This window comes from Argopecten irradians, chromosome 2 (genome assembly GCF_041381155.1).
Source record: "Argopecten irradians isolate NY chromosome 2, Ai_NY, whole genome shotgun sequence".
NCBI classification, from domain to species: domain Eukaryota; kingdom Metazoa; phylum Mollusca; class Bivalvia; order Pectinida; family Pectinidae; genus Argopecten; species Argopecten irradians.
Window position 1 is genome coordinate 56,775,755 of NC_091135.1, and position 17,497 is coordinate 56,793,251.

The following is a 17,497-nucleotide window of genomic DNA, read 5'->3' on the forward strand; positions in this document are numbered from 1 at the left end:
ACTTACTAGACTGTCTTACTTACTAGACTGTCTTACTTACTAGACTGTCTTACTTACTAGACTGTCTTACTTACTAGACTGTCTTACTTACTAGACTGTCTTACTTACTAGACTGTCTTACTTACTAGACTGTCTTACTTACTAGACTGTCTTACTTACTAGACTGTCTTACTTACTAGACTGTCTTACTTACTAGACTGTCTTACTTACTAGACTGTCTTACTTACTAGACTGTCTTACTGTCTACTTACTAGACTGTCTTACTTACTAGACTGTCTTACTTACTAGACTGTCTTACTTACTAGACTGTCTTACTTACTAGACAGTCTTACTTACTAGACTGTCTTACTTACTAGACTGTCTTACCTTACTAGACTGTCTTACTTACTAGACTGTCTTACTTACTAGACTGTCTTACTTACTAGACTGTCTTACTTACTAGACTGTCTTACTTACTAGACTGTCTTACTTACTAGACTGTCTTACTTACTAGACTGTCTTACTTACTAGACTGTCTTACTTACTAGACTGTCTTACTTACTAGACTGTCTTACTTACTAGACTGTCTTACTTACTAGACTGTCTTACTTACTAGACTGTCTTACTTACTAGACTGTCTCTTACTTACTAGACTGTCTTACTTACTAGACTGTCTTACTTACTAGACTGTCTTACTTACTAGACTGTCTTACTTACTAGACTGTCTTACTTACTAGACTGTCTTACTTACTAGACTGTCTTACTTACTAGACTGTCTTACTTACTAGACTGTCTTACTTACTAGACTGTCTTACTTACTAGACTGTCTTACTTACTAGACTGTCTTACTTACTAGACTGTACTTACTTACTAGACTGTCTTACTTACTAGACTGTCTTACTTACTAGACTGTCTTACTTACTAGACTGTCTTACTCACTAGACTGTCTTACTTACTAGACTGTCTTACTTACTAGACTGTCTTACTTACTAGACTGTCTTACTTACTAGACTGTCTTACTGTCCTACTTACTAGACTGTCTTACTTACTAGACTGTCTTACTTACTAGACTGTCTTACTTACTAGACTGTCTTACTTACTAGACTGTCTTACTTACTAGACTGTCTTACTTACTAGACTGTCTTACTTACTAGACTGTCTTACTTACTAGACTGTCTTACTTACTAGACTGTCTTACTTACTAGACTGTCTTACTTACTAGACTGTCTTACTTACTAGACTGTCTTACTTACTAGACTGTCTTACTTACTAGACTGTCTTACTTACTAGACTGTCTTACTGTCCTACTTACTAGACTGTCTTACTTACTACTAGACTGTCTTACTTACTAGACTGTCTTACTTACTAGACTGTCTTACTGTCTTACTTACTAGACTGTCTTACTTACTAGACTGTCTTACTGTCCTACTTACTAGACTGTCTTACTTACTAGACTGTCTTACTTACTAGACTGTCTTACTTACTAGACTGTCTTACTTACTAGACTGTCTTACTTACTAGACTGTCTTACTGTCCTACTTACTAGACTGTCTTACTGTCGTACTCACTAGACTGTCTTACTGTCTAGAATGTCTTACTCACTAGACTGTCTTACTTACTAGACTGTCTTACTTACTAGACTGTCTTACTTACTAGACTGTCTTACTTACTAGACTGTCTTACTTACTAGACTGTCTTACTTACTAGACTGTCTTACTTACTAGACTGTCTTACTTACTAGACTGTCTTACTTACTAGACTGTCTTACTTACTAGACTGTCTTACTTACTAGACTGTCTTACTTACTAGACTGTCTTACTGTCCTACTTACTAGACTGTCTTACTTACTAGACTGTCTTACTCACTAGACTGTCTTACTTACTAGACTGTCTTACTTACTAGACTGTCTTACTTACTAGACTGTCTTACTTACTAGACTGTCTTACTTACTAGACTGTCTTACTTACTAGACTGTCTTCTTACTGTCTTACTTACTAGACTGTCTTACTTACTAGACTGTCTTACTTACTAGACTGTCTTACTGTCCTACTTACTAGACTGTCTTACTTACTAGACTGTCTTACTCACTAGACAGTCTTACTTACTAGACTGTCTTACTTACTAGACTGTCTTACTTACTAGACTGTCTTACTTACTAGACTGTCTTACTTACTAGACTGTCTTACTTACTAGACTGTCTTACTTACTAGACTGTCTTACTTACTAGACTGTCTTACTTACTAGACTGTCTTACTTACTAGACTGTCTTACTTACTAGACTGTCTTACTGTCCTACTTACTAGACTGTCTTACTTACTAGACTGTCTTACTTACTAGACTGTCTTACTTACTAGACTGTCTTACTTACTAGACTGTCTTACTTACTAGACTGTCTTACTGTCTTACTTACTAGACTGTCTTACTTACTAGACTGTCTTACTCACTAGACTGTCTTACTTACTAGACTGTCTTACTTACTAGACTGTCTTACTTACTAGACTGTCTTACTTACTAGACTGTCTTACTGTCCTACTTACTAGACTGTCTTACTTACTAGACTGTCTTACTTACTAGACTGTCTTACTGTCCTACTTACTAGACTGTCTTACTCACTAGACTGTCTTACTTACTAGACTGTCTTACTTACTAGACTGTCTTACTCACTAGACTGTCTTACTTACTAGACTGTCTTACTTACTAGACTGTCTTACTTACTAGACTGTCTTACTCACTAGACTGTCTTACTTACTAGACTGTCTTACTGTCTTACTACTAGACTGTCTTACTTACTAGACTGTCTTACTTACTAGACTGTCTTACTTACTAGACTGTCTTTACTAGACTGTCTTACTACTAGACTGTCTTACTTACTAGACTGTCTTACTTACTAGACTGTCTTACTTACTAGACTGTCTTACTCTCTACTTACTAGACTGTCTTACTTACTAGACTGTCTTACTTACTAGACTGTCTTACTTACTAGACTGTCTTACTTACTAGACTGTCTTACTTACTGTCTTACTTACTAGACTGTCTTACTTACTAGACTGTCTTACTGTCTTACTTACTAGACTGTCTTACTGTCCTACTTACTAGACTGTCTTACTTACTAGACTGTACTGTTACTTACTAGACTGTCTTACTTACTAGACTGTCTTACTTACTAGACTGTCTTACTTACTAGACTGTCTTACTTACTAGACTGTCTTACTCACTAGACAGTCTTACTTACTAGACTGTCTTACTTACTAGACTGTCTTACTTACTAGACTGTCTTACTTACTAGACTGTCTTACTTACTAGACTGTCTTACTTACTAGACTGTCTTACTTACTAGACTGTCTTACTTACTAGACTGTCTTACTTACTAGACTGTCTTACTTACTAGACTGTCTTACTTACTAGACTGTCTTACTTACTAGACAGTCTTACTTACTAGACTGTCTTACTTACTAGACTGTCTTACTTACTAGACAGTCTTACTTACTAGACTGTCTTACTTACTAGACTGTCTTACTTACTAGACTGTCTTACTTACTAGACTGTCTTACTTACTAGACTGTCTTACTTACTAGACTGTCTTACTTACTAGACTGTCTTACTTACTAGACTGTCTTACTTACTTACTTACTATAGACTGTCTTACTTACTAGACTGTCTTACTTACTAGACTGTCTTACTTACTAGACTGTCTTACTTACTAGACTGTCTTACTTACTAGACTGTCTTACTTACTAGACTGTCTTACTTACTAGACTGTCTTACTTACTAGACTGTCTTACTTACTAGACTGTCTTACTTACTAGACTGTCTTACTTACTAGACTGTCTTACTTACTAGACTGTCTTACTTACTAGACTGTCTTACTTACTAGACTGTCTTACTTACTAGACTGTCTTACTTACTAGACTGTCTTACTTACTAGACTGTCTTACTGTCTTACTTACTAGACTGTCTTACTTACTAGACTGTCTTACTTACTAGACTACTTACTAGACTGTCTTACTTACTAGACTGTCTTACTCACTAGACTGTCTTACTTACTAGACTGTCTTACTGTCCTACTTACTAGACTGTCTTACTTACTAGACTGTCTTACTTACTAGACTGACTAGACTGTCTTACTTACTAGACTGTCTTACTTACTAGACAGTCTATACTAGACTGTCTTACTTACTAGACAGTCTTACTTACTAGACTGTCTTACTTACTAGACTGTCTTACTTACTAGACTGTCTTACTTACTAGACTGTCTTACTTACTAGACTGTCTTACTCACTAGACTGTCTTACTTACTAGACTGTCTTACTTACTAGACTGTCTTACTTACTAGACAGTCTTACTTACTAGACTGTCTTACTTACTTACTAGACTGTCTTACTTACTATACAGTCTTACTTACTAGACTGTCTTACCTACTAGACTGTCTCACAAACTAGACAATCTTACTGACTATACTGTCTTAAAAAACTAAACTGTCTTACTCACTAGACTGTCTTACTTACTAGACTGTCTTTCTTTCAATACTTACATCAGTGAAAGAATAACATTCATTACCAAAAGAATACTTAAATTTTTCATGTATAACGTTTATCTCTGAATCTGTAATAGATTGTAAGTTTGATAAATATACTCCATTATGACAATTTATTATAGATTACACGTCAGATAAAGTTGGCTTACTTTTTATATACAGTAAAACCCCTCTAACTCGAACCCGGATTCCTCGAATACCCCCTATTCGTCGAACTGGTCGTATGGTCCCGACCGTGTCCCTATCTATGTAACAAAACCCCGGATAGCTCGAACAGCTATTCGTCGAATACCCCTCATTCCTCGAACAGAAATATGTCCTCGTTTCATCAAATACATAGTATTTACCCATGTATTCGTCGAACAGGTGTTCGGCCGTTGCGATTGGTTTTCCTGTGTCACACCTGACTGCACTGACCGACATGGATAATTGCTCACGATCTTGTGTTTATATAGCTATAGGTGGCGTATCAAGTTTGTAGGTAATTAAAGGATTAACGGTGTCATTATTACATACCTACACGATTGCAAGTCGTTGTTTGATACTAACTTTATTTGAACATTTCAGAAAAGGCATTAAATTATTGATGTTTCTCTCATAATAATCTTCGCTGTAAATACGAAAATTCGGAAGTTGTTGTTCCGTGTTAATAAAAAGTACACATTGTGAAATGACAAAATAGGCGAAAAATATTGCTGACATCCGCCTAATTAAATAAGTTCATTTTTTAAAATCTTTGTTGTTTTCATTCGACAGGCTAACACAATGTTATTTATCAAATGGTGTAAACGATATCAAAATATAACTTTATTGTGAGTATGTATTTTGTAAACATAATAGAAAATGTATCCTTGTTGACCAATTTGGATTGTCGGTCGCTTACCTCTGCTGTGAATGAGATTTGATTTAGGGCTCTCTCGAAGGAATTTTCAAACGCTCAATTTTTGTTATACATATATATATTTTTCAACTTGATATTGCTATCAATAAAACACTTGAATAAAGAAATCCAAAATGCTGAAAGATAGGGTAATTAAAATTTCATTGCCGTGCATTGTTTGTCATAGTTTGAGACTGGACATTTTGACTGTCGATAGTAACGAACCTCGGATGAATCAAATACCCTGTATTCCTCGAACTATTGACCTGGTCCCCTGCTGTTCGAGTTATAGGGGTTTAACTGTATTTTTTATTTATGAAATCTGAGGCTTTCTTTCAAGTATGGCCTATTTTCAAATCAGGCATGTTTCAAGATACATTTGACTGCAAGAAGTCCAAGGCTTACTATCGACACCAGCCTATCTTTGGGTATATCAATACAGTAGACTCCCCTGACCAGTGCTCGAAAAATACAGATTTTGGCTGTTAAAATTGAAAGAGTAAGCCATGATTGAAGTTTGTGTTATTTTAGCTTAGGACAGACTAATGGCAAATATCTTCAATAAAATTAAAATTAAGTTCACGTGTTGGTTTTTTTTACGACAGCGAGTCAAAGACCACTGTCAAAAAGGCGGATATTGCGTAAGAAGGGACCAGTCCTCAAACACCCAATGAAAAAAGTAAACATTATATTTCAGACAAGTTTTCTACTTATTCTGGTCTATTTAGATCTCTATTTCTCAAAACAGCAACGAAAAATAATTTCTAAATCCATAACCTATTCGTATTTGACAAAAAACAAAGCAAACTATTTAGTGGGTAATACACCGGAAATCATGGATTAACACGTGTTTTAACGGGGTGAGATGTGAACCAAAAGTTAGAAAATCACATTTTTAGCCCACCATCATCAGATGAGGGCTTTCAAATTGCTTTTTGTCCGTGGTCCGTCCTTCAGTCCATCCTTTCGTCCATTAACAATTCTTGTTACTGCTATTTCTCAGAAAGTACAGAAGGAATCTTTCTCAAATTTCATATGTAGGTTCCCCAAGGGCCCTAGTTGTGCATATTGCATTTTTGGACCAATCGGTCAACAAAATGGCCGCCTGGCAGCCATCTTAGATTTTGATAGTTGAAGTTTGTTACCGCTATTTCTCAGAAAGTACAGAAGGAATCTCTCTCAAATTTCACATGTAGGTTCCCCAAGGGTCTAGTTGTGCATATTGCATTTTGGGACCAATAAGTCAACAAGATGGCCGACAGGGCGCCATCTTGGATTTTGATAGTCAAAGTTTGTTACCGCTATTTCTCAGGAAGTATTGAAGGGATTCTTCTCAAATCTCACATGTAGGTTCGCCAAGGGCCCTAGTTGTGCATTATTGCATTTTGGGACTGATCAATCCACAAGATGGCCGACACGCCACCATCTTCGATTTTGACAATTGAAGTTTGTTACCGCTATTTCTCAGAAAGTACTGAAGGGAGCTGTCTCAAATTTGATGTCCATGGTCCCCTAGGTCCCTGGTTCTGCATATTGCATTTAGGTACAGATCAGTGAACAAGATGGCCGACAGGACGCCATCTTGGATTTTGACAATTGAAGTTTGTTATCGCTATTTCTCAGAAAGTACTGAAGGGATCTGTCTCAAATTGCATGTGCAGGTTCCCCTAGGGGTCTTGTTGTGCGTATTGCATTTTGGGACCGATCAGTGAACAAGATGGCTAACAAGCCGCCATCTTAGATTTTGATGGTTGAAGCTTGTTACCACTATTTCTCAGAAAGTACTGAAGGGATCTTTCTCAAATTTCATGTACAGGTTACCTTAGGTCCCTGGTTACGCATATTGCATTTTGGTACCGATCAGTGAACAAGATGGCCGACAGGACGCCATCTTGGATTTTGACAATTAAAGTTTGTTACTGCTATTTCTCAGAAAGTACTGAAGGGAGCTGTCTCAAATTGCATGTGCAGATTCCCCTAGAGGTCTAGTTGTGAACATTGCATTATAGGACAGATCGATGAACAAGTCGGCTGACAGGCCGCCATCTTGGATTTTGATAGTTGAAGCTTGTTACCACTATTTCTCAGAAAGCACTGAAGGGATCTGTCTCCAATTTCATGTGAAGGTTCCTCTAATGGTTTAGTTGTGCATATTGCATTTTGGGACCAATCAGTCAACAAGATGGCTGACAGGCCACCATCTTGGAATTTGATAATTAATGTTGGTTACCGCTATTTCTCAGAAAGTACTGAAGTGATCTGTTTCAAATTTTATATGTAAGTTCCCCTAGGACCTTAGTTGTGCATATTGCATTTTTGGACTGATCGGTCAAAAAGATGGCTGACAGGTAGCCATCTTGGATTTTTATTATGAAGTTTGTTACTGTTATATATCTCAGAAAGTGCTCAAAGGATCTTTCTCAAATTTCATATGCAGTAATATGAAGTAAAAGTTTGAAAAGCAGAGAAAAGATCCCTCTTTCGTTTATCAGACATAGATCATTCTTTGGTGGGCGCCAAGATCCCTCTGGGATCTCTTGTTTTTCTTTATTCATGCCAAAAACATGTTGCAAGTGCTTTTTTCTGTAAGAAGAGAAGTTTTGCTATCATATTAACGTAATTAGATATTTTTAGAATAATTCAAACTTTCCAAGGGATGATGTGTATTTTGGCGATCGTCAATTTTGTGATTTGCCGTCAGCTCATATTCAAATTACGGAACTGGTAAGCGAACTTTTCTTATTGGCAGAAGAAAAGCGTCAACACATACCACAATTATCATGCACCATGAACAAAAGAAACGACTGATTTTAGAAATGAGAAGCGAAAAATAAAATAGGTGTTCAAGCACTGTCCTGTTCGAACACTGGTCAGGTAAGTCTACTATACATGTAAGCTACTACTGACTACTACTGACTACTACTGCATTACTATGAATTATACAATTAATATGACAAAGATGCAATACTGAGTTATTGAAACCTTGTGTCTTATATACACTGTGGCTATTCCATGTTTACATCTTGATGTACATTACGCCAGGTTGCCTCCAACAGTTCTGCTGGCTTCTTTCTGTGGATTTATCCAAAGGTTATCGGCAACATCAAACTTCGCGTTAGTGCTGTGTCGCCCAGGAAAACTGATATCGTGGAACAAACTGTGCTAGTAGAGGTCAGTACAGTATTATATTCAGTTACATTATCGTGTATAATTCGTCCAGAGGTCAGTACAGTATTATATTCAGTTAGGATATCGTGTAAAAAACTGTCTAGAGATAAATACAATATTGATATTCAGTTACGATATTGTGTAACAAACTGTTTAGAGGTCAATACATTATTGATATTCAGTTACGATATCGTGCAACAAACTGTCTAGGGATAAATACAATATTGATATTCAGTTACGATATCGTGTAACAAACTGTCTAGAGGCCAATACAATATTGATATTCAGTTACGATATCGTGTGTAACAAACTGTTTAGAGGTCAATACATTATTGATATTCAGTTACGATATCGTGTAACAAACTGTCTAGAGGTCAATACATTATTGATATTCAGTTACGATATCGTGTAACAAACTGTCTAGAGGTCAATACATTATTGATATTCAGTTAGGATATCATGTAACAAACCGTCTAGAGGTCAATACAATATTGATATTCAGTTAGGATATCGTGTAACAAACTGTCTGGAGGTCAATACATTATTGATATTCAGTTTGGATATCGTGTAACAAAATGTCTAGAGGTCAATGCATTATTGATATTCAGTTAGGATATCGTGTAACAAACTGTCTAGAGGTCAATACATTTTTGATATTCAGTTAGGATATCGTGTAACAAACTGTCTAGAGGTCAATACATTTTTGATATTCAGTTACGATTTCATGTAACAAACTGTCTAGAGGTCAATACAATATTAATATTCAGTTACGATTTCATGTAACAAACTGTCTAGAGGTCAATATAATATTGATATTCAGTTAGGATATCGTGTAACAAACTGTCTAGAGGTCAATACATTATTGATATTCAGTTAGGATATCGTGTAACAAACTGTCTAGAGCTCAATACATTTTTGATATTCAGTTACGATTTCATGTAACAAACTGTCTAGAGGTCAATATAATATTGATATTCAGTTAGATATTGTGTAACAAACTGTCTAGAGGTCAATACAATATTGACATTCTGTTTGGATATCGTTTAATAATTCCTCCAGAGGTCAGTACAATATTGATATTCAGTTAGGATATCATATAAGAAACTGTCTAGAGGTCAATATAATATTGATATTCAGTTAGGATATCGTGTAACAAACTGTCTAGAGGTCAATACAATATTGATATTCAGTTTGGATATCGTGTAACAAACTGTCTAGAGGTCAATACATTATTGATATTCAGTTAGGATATCGTGTAACAAACTGTCTAGAGGTCAATACATTATTGATATTCAGTTAGGATATCGTGTAACAAACTGTCTAGAGGTCAATACATTTTTGATATTCAGTTTGGATATCGTGTAACAAACTGTCTAGAGGTCAATACATTTTTGATATTCAGTTAGGATAATGTGTAACAAACTGTCTGGAGGTCAATACATTATTGATATTCAGTTAGGATATCATGTAACAAACTGTCTAGAGATAAATACATTTTTGATATTCAGTTAGGATATCGTGTAACAAACTGTCTAGAGGTCAATACATTTTTGATATTCAGTTACGATTTCATATAACAAACCGTCTAGAGGTCAATACAATATTGATATTCAGTTAAGATTTCTTGTAACAAACCGTCTAGAGGTCAATACATTATTGATATTCAGTTATGATATTGTGTAACAAACTGTCTAGAGGTCAATACATTATTGATATTCAGATACGATATCATGTAACAAACTGTCTAGAGGTCAATACATTATTGATATTCAGTTACGATATCATGTAACAAACTGTCTAGAGGTCAATACATTATTGATATTCAGTTACGATATCATGTAACAAACTGTGTAGAGGTCAATACAATAATAATATTCAGTTAGGATATCGTGTAACAAACTGTCTAGAGGTCAATATAATATTGATATTCAGTTAGGATATTGTGTAACAAACTGTCTAGAGGTCAATACAATATTGACATTCTGTTAGGATATCGTGTAATAATTCCTCCAGAGGTCAGTACAATATTATATTCAGTTAGGATATCATATAAGAAACTGTCTAGAGGTCAATATAATATTGATATTCAGTTAGGATATCGTGTAACAAACTGTCTGGAGGTCAATACATTATTGATATTCAGTTAGGATATCGTGTAACAAACTGTCTAGAGGTCAATACAATATTGATATTCAGTTAGGATATCGTGTAACAAACTGTCTAGAGGTCAATACATTATTGATACATGTATTCAGTTAGGATATCGTGTAACAAACTGTCTAGAGGTCAATACATTATTGATATTCAGTTAGGATATCGTGTAACAAACTGTCTAGAGGTCAATACAATATTGATATTCAGTTAGGATATTGTGCAAGAAACTGTGTAGAGGTCGATGCAATATTGATATTCAGTTACGATATTGTGTAATAATTCGTCCAGAGGTCAGTACAATATTAATATTCAGTTACAATATTGTAAAACAAACCTTCTAAAGGTCAATACAATATTGATATTCAGTTACGATATGTAACAAACCGTGTAAAGGTCAATACATTTTTGATATTCAGTTACGATATCGTGTAATTACATAACACATCTTGAAAAAACCATGTTAACATTATTATTGGAATAATTTGATCGTGTCTCTTCAACAAAGTTTTGCTATGTTGGCAGCCTGAGGGAGTGGAAGTAGAGGAAGCCAATACAATGTCCATCAAACATGATGTCGATAAAACAGAAGAGTTTGACATGGAGGCAGTGCCATCTGATAATGTGATAGTGGTGGAGGGTTCTAAAACAAACTATGTAACGCTGACAGGTAGGTCATTCAGGACAAGACAAGTCTGCCACCAGTGGGACCCAGTGGGGAGGGGTCTAAAACAAACTACAATACACTGTCAGGTAGGTCATTCAGGACAAGGCAAGTCTGCCACTAGGGAACCCAGTGGGGAGGGGTCTAAAGCAATCTACATAACACTGTGAGGTTAGTCATTCAGGGCAAGGCAAGTCTGCCACGGGGAGACCCAGTGGGGAGGGGTCTAAAACAATCTACAATACACTGTCAGGTAGGCCATTCAGGACAAGGCAAGTCTGCCATGGGGGACCCAGTGAGGAGGGGTCAAAAACAATTTACATAACACTGTGAGGTTAGTCATTCAGGGCAAGGCAAGTCTGCCACGGGGGAACCTAGTGGGGAGGGGTCTAAACAATCTACATAACACTGTGAGGTTAGTCATTCAGGGCAAGGCAAGTCTGCCATTGGGGGACCTAGTGGGGAGGGGTCTAAAACAATCTACATAACACTGTGAGGTTAGTCATTCAGGGCAAGGCAAGTCTGCCACCAGTGGGACCCAGTGGGGAGGGGTCTAAAACAAACTACAATACACTGTGAAGTTAGTCATTCAGGGCAAGGCAAGTCTGCCATGGGGGGACCCAGTGGGGAGGGGTCTAAAACAATCTACATAACACTGTGAGGTTAGTCATTCAGGGCAAGGCAAGTCTGACATGGGGGACCCACTGGGGAGGGGTCAAAAACAATCTACATAACAATGTCAGGTAGGTCATTCAGGACAAGGCAAGTCTGCCATGGGGGGACCCAGTGGGGAGGGGTCTAAAACAATCTACATAACACTGTGAGGTTAGTCATTCAGGGCAAGGCAAGTCTGCCATGGAGGGGCCCAGTGGGGAGGGGTCTAAAACAATCTACATAACACTGTCAGGTAGGTCACCAAGAGACAAGACAAGTGTGCCACGGGGGACCCAGGGGATGGCATTATCTATCACATCTGACCATTCTGAGGATCAGTCAGGGATCGTTCTAATGTCATTTGACTGATGGCTCTGACAGAATATTTTTTGGTTTTTTAGGTCAACTGACCATAGTCTTTTACCTGACCATAGTCTTTTGTACGTTGTTGTGCGTCATGTAAATGTCCATTTACATTTCCTTCTGAACGCAATAACTTGAGTAAAGATATACCGAGCTTAATGAAACCTTTGTATGAAGACTAACATTGCAAAGATCTCAGACAAGTTCGAAAATCAGCTTGTTTCAACTGTAATTTACAGAGTAATTGCCCTTTGCACTTATAATTGTTATTGAACCTTGTGAACACGATAATTTGAGTAAATATGCAACAAGCTTAATGCAAATTTGTAAGTGACTAACATTGGAAAGGTCTCGTAGGAGTTATTTACAGAGTTATTGCCCTTTGCACTAATAATTAGTATTGGACCTTGTGAACATGGTAACTTTAGTAAATATGCACTGAGCTTAATGAAACTTTGTCTGTAGACTAACATTGGAATGATATCAGACGAGTTCAAAAAATCAGTGTGATACGACAGTAATTTAAGGAGTAATTGCCCTTTGCACTAATAATTATTTTTAGACCTTGTGAACACGGTAACTTCAGTAAATATGCACCAAGCTTAATGAAACTTTGTATGTAGACTAATGTTGGAAGGATCTTGAATGAGTTTGAAAATCAACTTGATTTGACTGTAACTAAGTTACGGAGTTATTGCCATTTGCAATAATAATTATTGAACCTTGAACATGATAACTTGAGCAAAATATGCACCAAGCTTAATAAAACTTTGTATGTAGACCTGTTAGATCTGTGTTGCTATTTCGTTAACAAAAACAATGAGTTGGCTAGTAAATGACATAACTAATTAGTATCAAATGGGCTTCTTGCTAATACAAATGTTACTTTTGAGATTGCTCTGGTATAAAAGGGGAAATTAAGAGGAAGCTTCCAAAAATCCTCCTTTCCTCAATCCTTGTATTTCTCGTTGACTAACATATTACTGGAGATTTTCTTTGAAATGTTTTATTCCATTAAACCCACAGAACAAGACAAAAGCCACCTTTATAAATTAAAATTAGACAAAATTATTGATTGAAATATCTTAAATTTGTAGGTGATGTGATGGGTCCAACTATCGAAAACTTAGACTCCCTTGTCAGACAGCCCTGTGGATGTGGGGAACAAAACATGATCACTCTTGTCCCAAACATCTTTGTCAGGAAATACGTAGAAGCTGTCAAAGACATTGTAGATCAAACTCTGGTTGATCGTACCAACAAATACATGAAATCAGGTAAGGTTTGTAGGCCCTATCAACAAATACATGAAATCAGGTAAGGTTTGTAGGCTCTATCAACAAATACATGAAATCAGGTAAGGTTTGTAGGCCCTATCAACAAATGCATGAAATCAGGTAAGGTTTGTGGGTTGTACCAACAAATACATGAAATCAGGTAAGGTTTGTAGGCCCTATCAACAAATACATGAAATCAGGTAAGGTTTGTAGGCCATATCAACAAAAACATGAAATCAGGTAAGGTTTGTGGACTGTACAAACAAATACATGAAATCAGTTAAGGCTTGTGGACTGTACCAACAAATACATGAAATCAGGTAAGGTTTGTGGACTGTAACACAACAAATACATGAAATCAGGTAAGGTTTGTGGACGGTATCATCAAATACATGAAATCAGGTAAGGTTTGTGGACGGTATCATCAAATACATGAAATCAGGTAAGGTTTGTGGATGGTATCAATATACATGAAATCAGGTTAGGTTTGTGGACGGTATCATCAAATACATGAAATCAGGTAAGGTTTGTGGACGGTATCAACAAATACATGAAATCAGGTAAGGTTTGTGGCCATACCAACAAATACATGAAATCAGGTAAGGTTTGTGGGCCGTACCAATAAATACATGAAATCAGGTAAGGTTTGTGGACTGTATCAACAAATACATGAAATCAGGTAAGGTTTGTGGACTGTATCAACAAATACATGAAATCAGGTAAGGTTTGTGGACTGTATCAACAAATACATGAAATCAGGTAAGGTTTGTGGACTGTACCAACAAATACATGAAATCAGGTAAGGTTTGTGGACTATACCAACAAATACATGAAATCAGGTAAGATTTGTAGGCCCTATCAACAAATACATGAAATCAGGTAAGGTTTGTGGACTGTACAAACAAATATATGAAATCAGGTAAGGTTTGTAGGCCGTACAACAAATACATGAAATCAGGTAAGGTTTGTGGACTGTACCAACAAATACATGAAATCAGGTAAGGTTTGTGGACTGTACCAACAAATACATGAAATCAGGTAAGGTTTGTAGGCCCTATCAACAAATACATGAAATCAGGTAAGGTTTGTGGACTGTATCAACAAATACATGAAATCAGGTAAGGTTTGTGGACTGTATCAACAAATACATGAAATCAGGTAAGGTTTGTAGACCCTATCAACAAATGCATGTAATCAGGTAAGGTTTGTGGACTGTATCAACAAATACATGAAATCAGGTAAGGTTTGTGAGACCCTATCAAAAAAATACATGTAATCAGGTAAGGTTTGTGGACTGTATCAACAAATACATGAAATCAGGTAAGGTTTGTGGACTGTACCAACAAATACATGAAATCAGGTAAGATTTGTGGACTATACCAACAAATACATGAAATCAGGTACGATTGTAGCCCTATCATCAAATACATGAAATCAGGTAAGGTTTGTGGACTGTACAAACAAATACATGAAATCAGGTAAGGTTTGTGGACTGTACCAACAAATACATGAAGTCAGGTAGGGTTCGTGGACTGTACAAACAAATGCTAGTAATCAGGTAAGGTTTGTGGACTGTACCAACAAATACATGAAATCAGGTAAGGTTTGTAGGCCCTATCAACAAATACATGAAGTCAGGTAGGGTTCGTGGACTGTACCAACAAATGCTAGTAATCAGGTAAGGTTTGTGGACTGTACCAACAAATACATGAAATCAGGTAAGATTTGTGGACTATACCAACAAATACATGAAATCAGGTAAGATTTGTAGGCCCTATCAACAAATACATGAAATCAGGTAAGGTTTGTGGACTGTATCAACAAATACATGAAATCAGGTAAGGTTTGTGGACCCTATCAACGAATACATGAAGTCAGGTAGGGTTCGTGGACTGTACCAACAAATGCTAGTAATCAGGTAAGGTTTGTGGACTGTACCAACAAATACATGAAATCAGGTAAGATTTGTGGACTATACCAACAAATACATGAAAATCAGGTAAGAATTTGTAGGCCCTATCAACAAATACATGATAATCAGGTAAGGTTTGTGGACTGTACAAACAAATACATGAAATCAGGTAAGGTTTGTGGACTGTACAAACAAATACATGAAATCAGGTAAGGTTTGTGGACTGTACCAACAAATACATGAAGTCAGGTAGGGTTCGTGGATGTACAAACAAATGCATGTAATCAGGTAAGGTTTGTGGACTGTACCAACAAATACATGAAGTCGGGTAGGGGTTCGTGGACTGTACAAACAAATACATGTAATCAGGTAAGGTTTGTGGACTGTACCAACAAAAATACATGAAGTCAGGTAGGGTTCGTGGACTGTACAAACAAATGCTAGTAATCAGGTAAGGTTTGTGGACTGTACCAACAAATACATGAAATCAGGTAAGGTTTGTGGACTGTACAAAACCATCAAATAAAGAATCAGGTAAGGTTTGTGGACTGTACAACAAATACATGAAATCAGGTAAGGGTTCGTGGACTGTACCAACAAATACATGAAATCAGGTAAGGTTTGTGGACTGTACCAACAAATACATGTAATCAGGTAAGATTTGTGGACTGTACCAACAAATACATGAAATCAGGTAAGATTTGTGGACCCTACCAACAAATACATGAAATCAGGTAAGGTTTGTGGACTGTATCAACAAATACATGAAATCAGGTAAGGTTTGTGGACTGTATCAACAAATACATGAAATCAGGTAAGGTTTGTGGACTGTACCAACAAATACATGAAGTCAGGTAAAGGTTTCGTGGACTGTACAAACAAATACATGAAGTCAGGTAGGGTTCGTGGACTGTACAAACAAATACATGAAATCAGGTAAGGTTTGTGGACTGTACAAAACAAATACATGTAATCAGGTAAGGTTTGTGGACTGTACAAACAAATACATGAAATCAGGTAAGGTTTGTGGACTGTACCAACAAATACATGAAATCAGGTAGGTTTGTGGACTGTACAAACAAATGCATGTAATCAGGTAAGGTTTGTGGACTGTACAAACAAAAATACATGAATCAGGTAGGGTTTGTGTACTGTACAACAAATACATGTAACTGTACAACAAATCAGGTAAGGTTGTGGACTGTACAAACAAATACATGTAATCAGGTAGGGTTTGTGGACTGTACAAACAAATACATGAAGTCAGGTAAGGTCTTGTGGACTGTACAAACAAATACATGTAATCAGGTAAGGTTTGTGGACTGTACCAACAAATGAACATGTTAATCAGGTAGGTTGTGGTTTTGTATGGACTGTACCAACAAATACATGTAATCAGGTAGGTTTGTGGACTGTACAAACAAATACATGTAATCAGGTAAGGTTTGTGGACTGTACAAACAAATACATGTAATCAGGTAAGGTTTGTGGACTGTACAAACAAATACATGTAATCAGGTAAGGTTTGTGGACTGTACAAACAAATACATGTAATCAGGTAGGGTTTGTGGACTGTACAAACAAATACATGTAATCAGGTAAGGTTTGTGGACTGTACAAACAAATACATGTAATCAGGTAAGGTTTGTGGACTGTAACAAACAAATACATGTAATCAGGTAAGGTTTGTGGACTGTACCAACAAATACATGAAGTCAGGTAGAGGTTTGTGGACTGTACAAACAAAATGCATGTAATCAGGTAAGGTTCGTGGACTGTACAAACAAATACATGTAATCAGGTAAGGTTTGTGGACTGTACCAACAAATACATGAAAGTCAGGTAAGATTTGTGGACTATACCAACAAATACATGTAATCAGGTAAATTTGTGGATGTACAAACAAATACATGAA

General features: G+C 36.6%; 1 protein-coding gene across 1 annotated transcript in view; it reads left to right on the plus strand.

The window, feature by feature from the left end:
• The window catches only part of LOC138316737 (CD109 antigen-like), a 491,941-nt gene that overhangs the window by 430,831 nt on the left and 43,613 nt on the right, over positions 1-17,497 (plus strand). Inside the window, exons 25-27 of the mRNA XM_069258397.1 lie at positions 8,436-8,564; positions 11,238-11,382; positions 13,491-13,675. Of these exons, the coding sequence (XP_069114498.1) occupies positions 8,436-8,564; positions 11,238-11,382; positions 13,491-13,675 (459 nt within the window). The remainder of the gene's footprint in view (positions 1-8,435; positions 8,565-11,237; positions 11,383-13,490; positions 13,676-17,497) is intronic.